Source organism: Sturnus vulgaris, chromosome 4 (genome assembly GCF_052056855.1).
Source record: "Sturnus vulgaris isolate bStuVul1 chromosome 4, bStuVul1.hap1, whole genome shotgun sequence".
NCBI lineage: Eukaryota > Metazoa > Chordata > Aves > Passeriformes > Sturnidae > Sturnus > Sturnus vulgaris.
This window is the reverse complement of record NC_142246.1, coordinates 23,227,084-23,242,274: the sequence shown is the minus strand read 5'-3', so window position 1 is coordinate 23,242,274 and position 15,191 is coordinate 23,227,084. Positions and strand designations below refer to the sequence as shown.

The window sequence follows — 15,191 nt, the reverse complement described above, 5'->3', positions numbered from 1 at the left end:
GCTGCTCATGGACTTCACTCACTATTCAAGGAACAGCTGCATGCAGAGTCCCAAGCCCACACACAATACCTATGTTACCACAGGAAAAAGCAACCCTCACCAAAATCTGGCTCTTAAAGTTTTGGCTTGAAAATATTGTGGGGAAGGGGAACAGGTAGAAAAATGAGGGTATTTACAGGAAATTTTTATTCTTTGCCCACAGGGCAATTAAGCTGGAACTCCAAATACAAAGAATGTAGGGCAAATTAAAAATTTTAAGCGCTTTAGAATTAATGGTCTGCCAAATGATGGCACACTCCCAGCATAGAGTTCTGGCCGCAGAAAGCCCTTAATCCCAATGAATAACTAACTGGGAATAATGTCAGCAAAACAGCTGTCAGGATGAAATGCTGTTCAAGTCGACTAGAGGAACAACTGCCTAGAGCTGGAAAGAAATATATACTGCCCAACCTCAAAGCAAAACCAGGAGCTCACACCACAGTTTAACTGAAATCTGCCTCCACCAGCTTCTATCTTAAAAAAGGGCTTTATGTAGGACAAAGAGAGAAGCAGTAAAGGAAAGAAGCAACTGTTGTCTTCAGAAACAGAGCAGGGTCAATTTGGTATTAATTTGAGAGTTGAGTTCAAGTGTCTTCCAAAGATGTGATCTGGCAAGATGGTATCTGTCTGTACTCGTGCTGCTCATTTCTGCTGTGATAGAGGGGACTATTAATACAGAACTCTCGAAGACACAACTTGACAGAAACAATGTACCAGGGAATTTCTATTAAGCCCTGCTGAGCAACTCACTCTAGTCAAAATTGCTATCAAATATTCCCAGTAGAAATAGCTACATCTTGCCTGCAACATGATCAGGGCCTGAGATTCCCACTCCATTCAGGACTTCCTGGGGAAATGGAGATTTTACAGTGGATTAGACATGCCTGATCTAGCTTATATACTCTGAAGAGCCTCTTACAGGGTGCGTTCTCTTGAAGCTCTTTATCCAGACTCTGCTAATTCTCATTTCTTCCCATCTCTCAACTAAATTTCTTAAATTTCTTTATTTCTATGCAAGTTTAGAAGTAAATCCTTGAAGTTATATGCACCAGGATACAAAGATACAAGGGGCATGGATGACCAACTGCACATCAATTACTCAAGCAAGCTCGCAATAACAATTATCCTATATAAAGATATTTTAAGCCCTTAATGCACATGGGAGGCAAAGAGCCGGCAGAATCCATGCAACAAATGCATTAAGTGAGTGCCTTTTGCCACCCATATCTCTGTGCATTAACAGATGGATTACTGGGCAGTCATTTACAGACAAAAAATCCCCCAACATTGCCCACCCAAGCAGCAAGTAAAATGGTCCAAAGACCTTCAGTCAAAAACTATATTTTAAGTTAGATGGGCTGTTGATGAGCAAAAAAAAAAGGGCATTTTGCTTTACTAGTAAGAACAAAGTAATTCTCCTAACTTATATTAGTTTAAATATTCTGTCACTGCACTGGGAGTAAAAGAGCTATAGTTACCGCAGTCCAGAAATTCCCAAACGTGCTCTTTCCCTCCAGCAGACTCATTAGACTTCTGGCAGGAAGAAATCATGGCTCTGAGGAGTGGGACAAGTGCACAGGCCGACATACTTGGCTTCAAGCTCAGTCGTTTACAAGACATTTTCATGGCAACCTATAAATGCAATTGGTTCTGGAAGACTTGTCAGACAGCAGCTCTTTTCATCTCATGCCATTGTCCTAAGGAATTCTGCTGTGATACACCTCTGGACACCAAAGGACATGAGTGTGCACATTTGATGTGACCTTCCGCCCCTGCTAGCAGCTTTCTATATTGTAGAAGAGCCATTTCTCTAACTTGCTTTTTGTTGAAGAAATAAAAGCTTATCCTCAAAAGAGTAGCAGCAAGAGTTTTTGACACCTGGAAGCATCTCAACTTTGTTAACTCTATCACATCTGTTTTACCAACCGTTTACAGCTTTCATGCAGTTGCAGTGCTAAATTTAAAGCACTCTCCCTCCCAACCAAACACAAAAATAGGAGCTTATGTTTTGCTCTCTTCATATATTTTTGTGTACAAGATGCTTGTTTTCCCTCTCAATCCTAAAAGAAAACTTCGACCTGCTTGAAGCTGCATGCACTGAGAAATCACTGCTCATAGTTAACACTGACAGCCCTCTCTCCATGAGCACTTTTTCCAGCAGCACCTATTTCCTGGGAATACTGGAGGCCAGGTCAAGGCTCAGGAAACCATTGCTTTGATGCTCCATATCAGAGCTCCTTGTCCTGTACCCCCACTGCCCTTGTGAAAATCAGCACCTTCCAGTCACATAGCCCTGCATCCCAAGCATGCCATGATGGCATGCAACTCCTCTTTCTAAACACAGAGACCCCCCTCATGGTCTTCCTCCTCTTGGGTTATACCAAGAGACAGGAAAAAGGCAGAAAACAAAAGCTTTCAACACATTTTGAAATTGCACCACTTCCAGCAAGTCTGCTCTGGCTTTGATCTATTGATTTCAAGGCCCTTAATGTGGGAAGCTGAAATGCAAATTTTTTCCACACAATTTATTAAAAAAGAAAAGAAAAAGAAAAAAAAAAAAGAAAATCCAGTATGGCAATGCAGCACTAAGCATTGCACTGAAAAAAAACAAATATTGAGGGTGGATGCAAAAACCACAAATATCAGATCTGCCTATAACCAGAATATGCACTCGAAAGTCTTGGTTGAAATCCAAAAATAAAAAGTACAGAATCAAAGCCATTATTCAGCAGTGCAATATCAGAGACACTAGTGAACTACAATTAAGGGAAATTATTGGATAAAATCCTGCAAGTACTGGTACAAAAGTTTTTTATTATATCTTACTGGAATGTCACCCAGAGCTACCCCTGTGAATTTTCATTAAATTGTCCCATAGCTATCTGTAACAGCTTTGCTTACTTTCTCCTCTGAAGCTTCTAACACGAAGCAAAACGAGTGAAAGGAACAAAGTTGCAAAGCATTTATTACTAAGATGCATTTTAAAATAAAATAGGGATCTTTTCCTGTTTAGGGTACTCCTAGAAGGTTCTCCCACCAATTGCAGTGCATCCTTCATAAACTGCACATCCTTCACAGATCAGGTTTGATGCTTGTAGTTGGAGGGCACCCATAGCAAGTGAACACCTGCAAATCTAACTGAGGACTGCTTCCTGGGAGAAAATAATTCTTCAAAGATAAACAAGGGAGGCAAAATTACTGCAATGTTGGAACCCTGAAGCCTGGGAATTTTGAACTTTCTGTGCTTTTTGGCACTAACCCTCAAAAGAGCACTGCTTTTAACTCAAGGCCTTGGAAAAGGCTTCCAAATTTAAGTGATGGAGTTAGAATCACTGGTGTGTAGTTTGAATAGAAGTGCATAATATCACATGGTGAAGGGCTTGGAATTTGGGGTTTTAGAATATAGTAATGTGTATGGAATAAGATGGTTGCTCTGGGGCGTTGGCTCTTCTTCCTTCTGTTCCTTCTTCTTCTTGGTTTTAAGTAGTAGTTTTTGGTCGGATAGAAAGTACCACACTGCAGGCCACAGGTGTTTGGTCCTTAGGTCAAAAGTATAAATAATATAAATATTAGCTTTTAATTGGACTATTTGCCTTTAAAAGACCTTGTACCAAGCAAAAGACATTTCATTTTATCATTTTTAGCTTGTTAGCTGGAAGTGCTGTAGAGCTCATTGTACAATAGATAAGAATTAAGAAACAACTGAGTCCGAACACAAAAATCCTGTCTCTCACATTTCAATCCCAACTCTGAATAAAGACAGAAGAAAAAATAAGCTAGACACTAATACTGCAACTTCACCAGTTTTATTTTTAACACCCTGTGCTCCCTTTATGCTCATCTCCTCTCAGGATGTATCTCACCCTTGGCTGTGCTGTGCCAGTGCGAGGGTCTCTGGATGTCGGGAGCAGCAATGCAGCAGCTGCCTGTGCTGGAACCACTGCTGGAACCACCACACAAGAGCCAGCACCTCCACTCCGGCAGTGGCCATGCCCTGGGCCATCCTGAGGGACCAGTGTAGCACTGCCTACAGCCCCCAGCACCAGCAGGCAGAAGGAGCTGCCTTGGCAGAAAGTGCCTTCAGCCCAGCACCCTCAGCAGAGCAGCGACATGGGCAAAGTGGCTCTGGTCTGAGGGAAAGAGAAAACAAAGTTCCAGCAACACTGAAGATCTGCATGTTCATAATTAAAATGTTTAGAGGGTACTTTTTCTTCCCTTTGGAAGAGGCAAGATGTTTCCAATACAGGATCATTTGACTCAATTAAACTTTGTTGATTTTGGGGTTTTTAACATGTTATTCCAAAACTGAAGGCCCCTTTGTTAAAATAAAAATTGGTTTTGGGAGGGGTAGGATATTAGGCTAAGGTTTCATACAATTTCTCTGAACTCAGGCAAGATTCACCTTCGTGACTTATTGATTATAACACCTTCTTTTCCTTGCAAGTATAATTTTTTTCTGGAAAACAAATTATTTTCTTGCCTATCTTTAATTAATCCAAACCCTGTCAGAAGACGGACACTGCATATGCGTACTCCTAAAACCATAGCTTCCTTTTTCCAAACCACAACTTTAAAGAACAACTCATCAGAATCAGAAAAAGGACAAACAGAAAAGAAAATACTTACATAGTTACTCTCAAATTTTTTTTTCTGTTTAGATTACATAGTTACATTTATGCCTCTGGACCGAAAAAATTTCCAGAGCTGCTTTTGTTGCAACAATGTATGTGAGTTAGCCCACTGAAATGAATCACAACAATAGCACAGAAACAAAGCCAAGGGATTCATGGCTGAACATCCTGGCACACTGGGCATCCCTGCCTGCACCAGCCTGACAGAGACAAGGCAGCCACTTCTGCCTCTCCTCATCCCTCCCCCTTTCCCAAACACAGTCAGAAAATGCTCACTGACAAGTACCAGACTTCAGCTAACACACCATGACTCTTTTTAAATTGGAAAAAAAAGAAACTGGAAAATACAAGTAAAATTGCCATCAAAGGCATGAAGTTAATATTCAAAACCAGGAATTCACAAAAAAAAAAAATCAGGCGAAGACTTCAGTGCTTTTTCTCAGACACAGAAGCTTCCCTTCTCTGACAGCAGACTTAAAAAATCTCTTACTTAGGAATTTTATAGATTAGTAAAGTAGACATTTGGACAAAGGATTTTCAGTATTTCTCGGAAGTAGAATTGAAAGGGAGTGTCCAATGCACTCAGATATAAAATTTGCAGAAGAAATCAAACCATTATGAATTCCACAATTTACTTGAATATTTATTTGCAGGTGAAGACTAAAGTTAGAGGTTTGGATTTGGGAGTTACACTTGTTTTAAGACACAAATCAAGACTTCTAACCTCCACCAGAGCTACAATCTGCTGTGATACGACAGCATAACTTTGTGCATTTCATGGAGAACCGTGCTGGCAAAGCCCCACAAAGAGATTTTTGACCTCAATCCCCTGTCCTCTGCAGCCCTGCAGGCATTCTGCTCCCACTTGAAATCAGTTATTTATGGGCATCACACTCTGCTTTTGCAAAAGCAAGATTGTGCTTCTCAAGTCACAGCAATAATGAAAACTCTTTTTGCCAGTCTGTGATCTGACACTGAACTACAAATTTCTTTGAGTTCCCTGGCCTTCTGGTTTTAGTGGAAAGATCATTCAGAGCTTTTTCCTGCCACTCTGGAAATGCAAAGGTCCCAAAGTAGAAGACTATACTTTTCTTCATCCTCAGTTCACAACTTCTCCTTCCAAGAGTCCCATCCCATGCAAAGGAATTCGGATGACGCAGTGCTATCAAGCATTACCTATACCTTATGTAAAGCCCTTGACCTGCATTTTTGCTGAATGCATATATCAGAGCTAAAATAATTTTTTGGAACTCTTATATATTAATCTTTCCATAGATTTTGCTTCCTCATTGTTGGTGAGAAAAACCTGAAACACAGAAATGTATGTCTGAGGAACTGCAGGTAACCGCTTAATTTATTTTTAAATGATACTGTAATCCATCCAGACATTTGATTGCCCTCGACTGCAACATTCTACAGAGATCTACCAACACCAGGAGGAAAGGAAAGCAGAGGGAATGTATTTAGAGTATCAGGATGAGGTCTCCTGGGTTTTCTGCATTATACAGAGTATGTGCAGCTACCTTTCATATAGCTTGTAGACAACTGAAGGGCTGGGATTCATCTGAACACTGTGCAAAAGTCAGATGGAGGTAGAGAATTTGGCTGTTGGAACAGCATAAGGAAAGAACCATCACAGAGAACTTTTCCTTTTACATTCTCCCTGAAACTCACAGTGGGATCACACATTACAAAAATCCCTGTCTTATTTCCATCATGAACCAGGGATCATGCAGAACACTCTGTGAAGGAGCAATTAATGAAGAGCATTTCTCTCTTACCTTACTCATCCATGCGTTCAGAGCAGAATTAAAGAATTGCTTCCTCTGCCTCCACCATGCTGCTCCTTAACCTGTGAAGTGCTCTGTGAATCACTGACAATGATGCCAAAGCCAAAAAGCCACAGCAGTATTATTTTTCAGAATCTTAGCTTGTCAAAGTTGATTTCAAAATCAAGCTGTCTTTGGTACTAGACATGAGACCTCTGAGCAGCCAAAAGCAGCAAAATAGTGTTTCTCTTCAAATGAGCAAATGAAGAGGATTTTCTTCTTTCCTCATCAATCAAGAATTCAGTAGACTACTTTAAGTCAATTTTAACATCAGATGCAAGCTCTCTTATTAACTTTATTGTTAAACTAGACATCTTTCCAGGGCAAAGATTGCTGGCAATAATCATCATATATGCACACAATTAAAGAAAAACCCTAGTTAACAGTTGCAAGTTATACTGGGACTGAGCAGAGGGACTATCAAGGTAAAGGATTCTTATAAACAACTAATACCACAAACAAAAAGCCTCTTAAGGATTTAGCATCTAAATTCTCAAGAATTAAGCCTGCATGTCATCTTCTCAAGATCTGGGAAGCAAGGGAACTTTAAATTCCTTAATGGTCAATTATAGCAATGCACAATGAATTAAATAACAACCAAAAAAAAATTCAAGCCAAGCCAAGGAAATCGATCTTTTTTACAATTTCCTATAATAAAACAGGTTTAGTAAAAAGTTAGATTAGAAACCAAACATATTTTACACTGCCTCGATGAGTTTCTACAAAGAAAACTCAGTATCATACCCTGAAGATACCTGCCATAAGGCATAGGAGTTTTGCTTTTGTATAAAGAAGGATCTTGCTTATATAAACAGGCTCTTCAATACAATAACACAAGTGGCCTATAAAGTAGCATTAAAAGTAAAATCAAGTGATGCTTATTGCCCCCCTGTCAAGGAATTATAGATGCACAGAATAACCAGGTTGGTAGGGACCTCAGAAGGCCTCTAGTTTAACCTCCTGCTACGTGCAAGTGCAGCTCTTGGGTCTGGCCAGGCCATTCCCAGCTTTGTCCAGACAGGAATGAAATATTCCAGGGATAATGTTCTCCCAACATCTCTGGTAAACCTGCACCCATGTTCAGCTGTCTTATGGTGAAGAAACTTCTCCCTATATCAAGCCATAATCCTTCCTATTTTAATTTATGACAAGTATCTCATTTTCCTGTCACACACCTCTGTGAAGTGCCTGAATCTGTTTTCTCAAAAACCTGCTCACAGGTACAGGGATGATGCTGATTTGTCCACACAAAGCACCTCTCCTCAAGAAGTCCAGCTCCATCACCCTCTCTCTCATGGCAAGGATCCCAGCCCAGTTCAGCCTGCGGGCTCCCTGCTCCATTTCCTCCAGCTTATCAATGTCCCTCCCACACTCTGGGCTCCAAAACTGGAAGCAGTATTCCAAGAGGGGCCTAGCCAGTGCCAAACAGGAGCAAACAACCACGTAGTTCACTACCATCTCCAGAAGGTCATGAAGGGGTAGCCTCTCCTGCTGCCAGAACACCGCAGGCTTGTGCCCAGCCTGTTTCCCCACAGGTTCCCTCAGTCCTTTCCATCAAGGCTGCTGCCCCAGCTGTCAGTCCCCACCCTGTCCCAGGTATAGAAAGTTCATTATGCTGTTTATAAAATAAAAGGCAGTAATAAGCAGGGATTTGTTCATTTTAAGCTCTGGTACATTACAGTTCTTCACATTCTGACAAGACTGTCTCAAGGACAGAGGCCACCACCCTTTCATCCACGACAGCGATTAACATAGCTGGGAGAGTTTCAGCTATCAATTCTAATGTCATGTTCCTGCTGCACAGTATCTGCTGTACTCATTGTACTCATTGCCCAAATGAGGCAAGTCTTTCTTCTTTAAGTGATAAGAAGAAAAGGAGGAGAAGGAGAAGGAGAAGGAGAAGGAGAAGGAGAAGGAGAAGGAGAAGGAGAAGGAGAAGGAGAAGGAGAAGGAGAAGGAGAAGGAGAAGGAGAAGGAGAAGGAGAAGGAGAAGGAGAAGGAGAAGGAGAAGGAGAAGGAGAAGAGAAGGAGAAGGAGAAGGAGAAGGAGAAGGAGAAGGAGAAGGAGAAGGAGAAGGAGAAGGAGAAGGAGAAGGAGAAGGAGAAGGAGAAGGAGAAGGAGAAGGAGAAGGAGAAGGAGAAGGAGAAGGAGAAGGAGAAGGAGAAGGAGAAGGAGAAGGAGAAGGAGAAGGAGAAGGAGAAGGAGAAGGAGAAGGAGAAGGAGAAGGAGAAGGAGAAGGAGAAAGCTTAGATCTCCATGGCATGCTCACCAAAATGTTTATACCTTCTCCCATGCAGCTGTCCTTTTAAGTGACGCTTTCACTCCATAAACGGCTTTTTCATTAAAAAAACCTGCTCTTCTTGGAATGTTTGCAGAGAATGAATGCACAGGATTTTTCATCCACGGATAAAAAGCTCCTAGACTGCTAGATTTTCCAAATAAAAGATAATGTAGATTTTATAACCTGATAAGCCAAAACATTTTAGAAGCTAGAAAATTCTGCTGTATTTACTATTTAAACTCCATATTTTAAAATATTTCACCTTCTTTTCTAGAGGACTAAAGCTTGCCTTTAAAAAAATAATTTTTAAAGTGTAGTTACTAGCAGAACAAGCATAGTGACATTACATAGCTGTGCTAACTGGTCTCTACCACCAACGGCAAGAGGGCATCCCAGACTGGTGTTAAGGTCAGATCTTTTTAAAATTTTATTTTAAAAGTTCAATACTGAAAGTAGAAATAAATTCAGGTTTGAGACAATTAAGAGTTCACTCCTGCATTTCCTGACATTATCCCTGCATCAATAGTATTGTTGTTCTGATTATTTTCACTCCTGTGCCAAGTGCTACTTATAACATGGCTTAAACAGATCTCATGACAAGGGAACTGGGTTCATGTATACAGCACAGCAGGTCAGCTGCCAGGCAACTGGAGAGGAAAAAATTTCTAGAAGGTGGTAGTCTGATAGGGTCAGAAAGTTTGGGTGGGTTTTTCCACCCCCATTAAATCAATTTAGCTCTCATTCCACAGAATGACTAACTGAGCCAGAATGAAGAGCATCCCATCTGTCCTGCCTGCAGTCCCTAAACACTGCCCAGGAGGAGACTTAGAGATAGCAATGAAGAATTCCTCTCCAAGTCCAGTCACTGTAACCACAGTAAAGTTATCCTGCATTCACATACATCTAGGGCCAGATATCAGCCATGACTCTTCATGCTTACCTTACACTGTGGGAAGAATTCTTCTGGCCTACACTTCAGCTTGTCCACATAGCAGGCAACTCGTCTAACACATTTGCATAGGTTTCTTCTAGTCTGACAAAACACTTGCTCACTTTAATAAATTAATTCCCATAAAGTACATCAGTAAAACATTCTTCCAGTAGAAGAAAAAGAGCTAAAAAGAAAGAAAGGCTAAAGGCTGAGAAATTTGACCTGCAAACACTGCTTGGAGGTTCATTCAGCAACTATTCTACAATATTTGACTAATAAAACCATTCCGTTTTAGAGCTTGGTGCAACATTCTACACTTAAGTGGTTGTATTGAAATACTCACATGAAGTAGTTAAACTGAATTCTCTGGAAATGCTTGCTAGAGAAGATGTCTGCTGAATTTAATGAATTCCTATCCAAATAATGGCATGACTGTAGTGGCACCCAAAGGTCCCAGTTTGACTACAAGCACCACCATTCTAGGAACTGTGTCAATGTTCAGAGGAACTGGAATCCCTATTCAAGGATCTTAGAATCAGTTTCACAGAAAGTAGATGTCTACACATGCTTGGAAACAGAAACACTCCTGCAGGACTCAGGTCACTAGTACACTCAGTGAATTAATCAGCTTCCCCAGCACATTTCACCAAAAGAGCTTTATCTCTGATGTTCCTCAAAGGTCACAGTGCATGCCAAAGTCATATAAACAAACTTGTATATTACTCAAGTTCCAGGCCACCACTGCAGATACTCCAAACAAGTCCTTCATCATCAAGAAAGATTTGCTCAATGAACTACCTTCAACTCCTTTTAAGTTACATTTTTTTGTAGTAGGAACTTCAGCTCTCTGGCTGAAAGAGACACCCTATAGAAACCTTGTTTCTAGACTCCCGGCTCAAGCAAATGACATGAAGTTTATTTCCCTGAGTCACTTCCCTGAATTTATGCCTCTCATACTCTTCCATAGAGAAGGTAGTGCAGGAGTGAGTGACCTGCCTATTCTGCTGTGTTATGTGACACATCCAGAGGCACTAGTGAATGCACATGGTCCTACAGCTTCTCCTAGAAGCAGCATCACTGTTACCAGCTTAACACACTGCCTCAAATACAAAAATCTAAGTGTTGCTAGAAGGCAAAAAGAAGCCACAAAACACCCAACAAACTTCTCTGGCTGGCAAATTTCTCCATAATACAAGAATTCTCGTGGGGAATGTATATAGGAAAGAAGCAGCAGATTATTAGAAGTTGATGGGGTTTAGCTTGCACACATCTAGAGGGAATGATAAAGTCATGCACCAGTCACAATGGATAGAAAAATAAGACCTGTTTATTATTGTCATACAACTATAAAGGAAGTATTCTTATCAGCTGGCAAAGTTTCTAAGGAATACAAATCTATGGAAAAGCCATCCCTAATTGAACCAAGTCTCAGCAATGAGGAGAGAGCATATTAATGAGGCAAGTCTAGGAGGTACGATGAGGAGATAATAATACCCTTAGGAGTTAGACCAGTATTAAATGTGACTTTATTACCATATTATTCTCCTATAAGTCTTTACAGTAAGAATAACTGTTTATACAGATGTTCTTTCAACCACTAGCTATTCTAGATTAAACACACACATGAAGAACCTTGATATTTTAAGATTACAGACCACTAGACTAAATTAGATTTGTTATTTTGCTGTAGTATGCCACTGGGCTTTACAAGCTTGATATATTCTTTCAGTGAAACTGAAACACTTTAATTGAAATGAGATACCACACCTTTAATAATGCAGACTGATGTAGCTCTCTCACAGGGTTTTTCATTCAGTGCCTTTATTTTAATTCCTCTGAGTGCTACTAATAAGGTGCATTTTATCATTAAGAGGGCATTCTTCACTTAAGTAGTACATGCCAAACTAAACTAAAATAATAGACTAGTTTAATGTTACAAGAGGGATGCACGGTTGATATTTATGCAAAATTAAGCAAACCTGAACTCTGGTTTCCTACCCAAAGGGACTCATGATCGAAACTCCACAGAATTCTAAAATCCCACTTTTTGCAACACAGAGAAGAGACCAAATCTATCACTTGAAATACTCTCTTACAAAACACAGATTGTTAAATATATAAGCAGCCTCGGCAGTAGGTCAGAGCTCTGGCCTTTTTCCCTGCTCAGGCAAACACCTCAGTGCTATTGGGTCAGAGTCCCAGGGAGAGGCAAGAGGATTAGTACAAGAATCCACCAAAACGTCAGTGTAATTCAGACCACCCTACACTGCAGCATCCAGATTAAAGTAATGCTGGTAGAGAAAAATGAAGGCTTCTGGCACGCAGAAAACCATTTCTGGTGAAAGGTGACAGACTCAAGGAGTAAAGACAAGACCACTAAGACTCATGGAGCAGTGGGACGAAAGTTCCTTGATCCTTGCGGATCTAAACATTCATCACTTAATGTCTTGGCTGCCCATCCACAAGAAGAGGAGAACCCTCCCTTTCCAGTCCCACAGAGAAGAAATGTACTGCAGACCACAGGGTGGATTTCTGCAGCCCTACAACAATAGTGACAGCAAAAATCCTCACATGAGGATTTAAACCAGATGAGAATCGAACAGCAAGTCACACAACTTAATCGTTAGAAATAAAAATGCACAGTAAGATGAGAGAGTTTTCAGTCTGTCCATTTCTACTTTAATTTCCTCGCATGGCACTATTTGACAGCCTAAGACAGGTTTTAAGCTGTTTTACACGGCTAACATTCTCATTAGTTTGTCTGCTCCATACTACAGGTTCAATAGCTCTCCTTGAAATCATAACAATTTATTTTATTTTCATTTGAGAGAGATGTAATTTTAAATGGTCAGAAGGAAGTTGGAAGACACAACACACTGGACATTTGCTCACATCTCTAGGCCAGAGACTAAACTGGTGAGAGACAAGTACAGACCCAAGTGAAGCAGATGGACTTAGTAGTCAGACACAGCATGACCCCCATTTCTGCTTTTCATGCAAATTGATAGGGCTTGGCACTACTGAATGTTGATACCTTATCATTTCCTATTTTTAAAATTTTATCTCTTTTTAAGATTGACATTGCTTTTCAATAACTTTGCGCTAGGATATCAAGTTCCTCAAAATTCAGTCAGTTCAAATCATCCAGATTTAGAAGGGTGAACACTGACCAGATTTTTGGAAGAGGTAATAATCCTCATGCTCCAGAGCTTAAGCCAAACTGGGATTAATAGGAAATACAATGTGTTAGGCAAATTAAGCCGCATTTGCTTCTCTGGCAGCTTCTTCCTTCTTTCTCTTAGTGGGAGCATCAACTCCAGGCACTACTGGAAAGGCAGATGCTTCCTTCTCACACCACAGCCATGGCAATGCTCCAGGCTCCTGACACATTCCCCTCAGGCAAGGGGATGGTTGCAAAACTAACAGTACATTACAGTTCTGTCATTCATGCATCAAGCAGATGATGCTTTAAAAAGTGGAGGAAGCACAAGAAGTTATCGATGGCTTCCCCTGTACACATGGAACTCTTGAGCTTGCATGGAGGACAAAGAACTTAAAGAGCCCTCCTGCTCTGCTCACCAGGGCCTGCATAGCACAAGAGACAGGCATGAGATCTCCTGCCACAGTGAACTGTGGAATAAACTGTCCGAGAGAAAAGTTTCTTCCTGACCCACAAGGTTCTGTTCTAATACCAGAAGACTTTTATCCCCTTAATTATTATCATGCACGGAATGGCTGATGACAGCTTTGTTATCTACAGAGAACTGCTTCACCATTGAAGTTTTTGGCTTCATTAGCGTCAGCAGGACTCATGGTCACAAGGTATTTTTATACCATGTGTATGATGGAGTCACGTGCCTCTCTCCTCTGGTCCTCTGTCATAAAGGCTCTACAGAAACTGACAAATTCATCTTCCCAGGACAAATGGTGTTTATGTGCACTTCACTTTTCCAAGCTTCATGTTCACCTTTCCTTGGTACAAAAGCCCTTCTTTTCACATTCATCGTGTTTCCTTTGCCTCTGGTTCTGCACCAGCCAGATTTACATCATGTCGGGGCCAATTCCCTGAAGACTGACACAGCATTACTTTTCCAATTGATCCTGGAGTAAAACATCACAGTCTGAAATTCCCAGGGCTTCACAGAATCTTAGTCACAGCGATTTTTACAACCTTTTGCCTAGTCACTTTCAGAAAAGAGAATCTACTGACGCTTTCTAAAAGCTGCAGATTACATTTAAAGCCCATAGCTGAAATGAGCAGCTACCCTGCTATCTGGGTTTATGCCACCTTCACGCATGTGCTGTACCGGAAATCAGATGGAGAGCTATTTTAAGCTATTGGCACATGCCAAAATATTTAACTATTAAATTTGACCCACCACCTGCCCATCTTTCCGTTTTACGGCGCGAGCAAACAGCAAGCACATCAATTTTTTTTTTCTGCCCTGCTTGAACAGCCAGACTAAATACCTCTCCTTGGTCGGCTGAGGGACGGGAGCAGGGGCAGCAGGGCTGTCCCTGGCCTCGCAGCGGTGACAGCCCGCCCCTCCGCGCACTGCGGAGCGCTACCTGTGCGGCCGCCGCTGCCGCCCGAGGCCGCGGGGAGCCGGCGGGGCCGGGCCGGGCGCTTCCCGGCGGGGCGGGGGTCCCTCGCCGCCCCCGGGAGCCCCGCGGGGGACGGGGAAGCATCCGCGTCCGCTCCACAGCTCCGCGCACCTGCCCGGCTCATGTTTACAGCCGTCCCGTTCATCCCAACGCCGGGGGCGGGGAGGGGAAATGCGATTAGCAGATTAAGTTTGGAAGAGACGGAAGGGGGGCGGGGGCCCATCCAAAGGCGCGCACCCTGCGCGGTGGCTCGGTCAGCCCCGACTGCTTTTCCCGCAGTGAAGAAAGCTGGGGAGAGCGGCGGGGAGGCCGGGATAGAGATCCGCGCAGAATATAACCCCCACAGTGCCCGAGGGACAGCGACCGGGGCGGGGGGGAGGGAAGGCAAGGGCACCGGGTTGTCCCGCGGGGTGTCCCCGATGGGGTAGGGCGCCCGCATCCCTGCCATCCCGCGAGCTTACCTCGATCCACTTCTGAGCCTCGGTGAAGGCCAGCTCAGGCTGGGGGGGCTCGGCAGGAGACTGAACCTCCCCCAGCTCCAGCCCAGGACTGGCCATCTGCAGGGCCCCGGCGCGCCGCGGCTGCGGCGGGGGAGAAGCCAGGCACCGAGTCGCCAGCCCGGGCTGAACCGCGGCAGCAGCGATGGAACGCCGGAGGCCGCTGCCCGTCTCTCCCTGCCTCTCCCTGCCTCTCCCTGCCTCTCCCTGCTGGCAGCCGGCGGGGCGGGAGCCGGGGGTGGCGGCGCTCCGCAGCCCGGCTGGCTGCAGCTCGCCTGCGGTAACCTCTCTCCGCCGGTGCCCCGTCCGTCCGCCCGCCCTGCCGGCTCGGTCCTCCCTCGCCTGCCGCCCCGCCCGCCCCGCCGGCGGAGGGGAGCT

General features: G+C 43.0%; 1 protein-coding gene across 1 annotated transcript in view; it reads right to left on the bottom strand.

The window, feature by feature from the left end:
* LIMCH1 (LIM and calponin homology domains 1) overlaps nucleotides 1–14,888 on the bottom strand; it is a 173,113-nt gene extending 158,225 nt beyond the window's left edge. The window contains exon 1 of the mRNA XM_088163311.1: nucleotides 14,778–14,888. Coding sequence (XP_088019437.1) covers nucleotides 14,778–14,873 — 96 coding nt within the window. The 5' untranslated portion in view covers nucleotides 14,874–14,888. The remainder of the gene's footprint in view (nucleotides 1–14,777) is intronic.
* Between the last annotated feature and the right edge of the window lie 303 nt (nucleotides 14,889–15,191).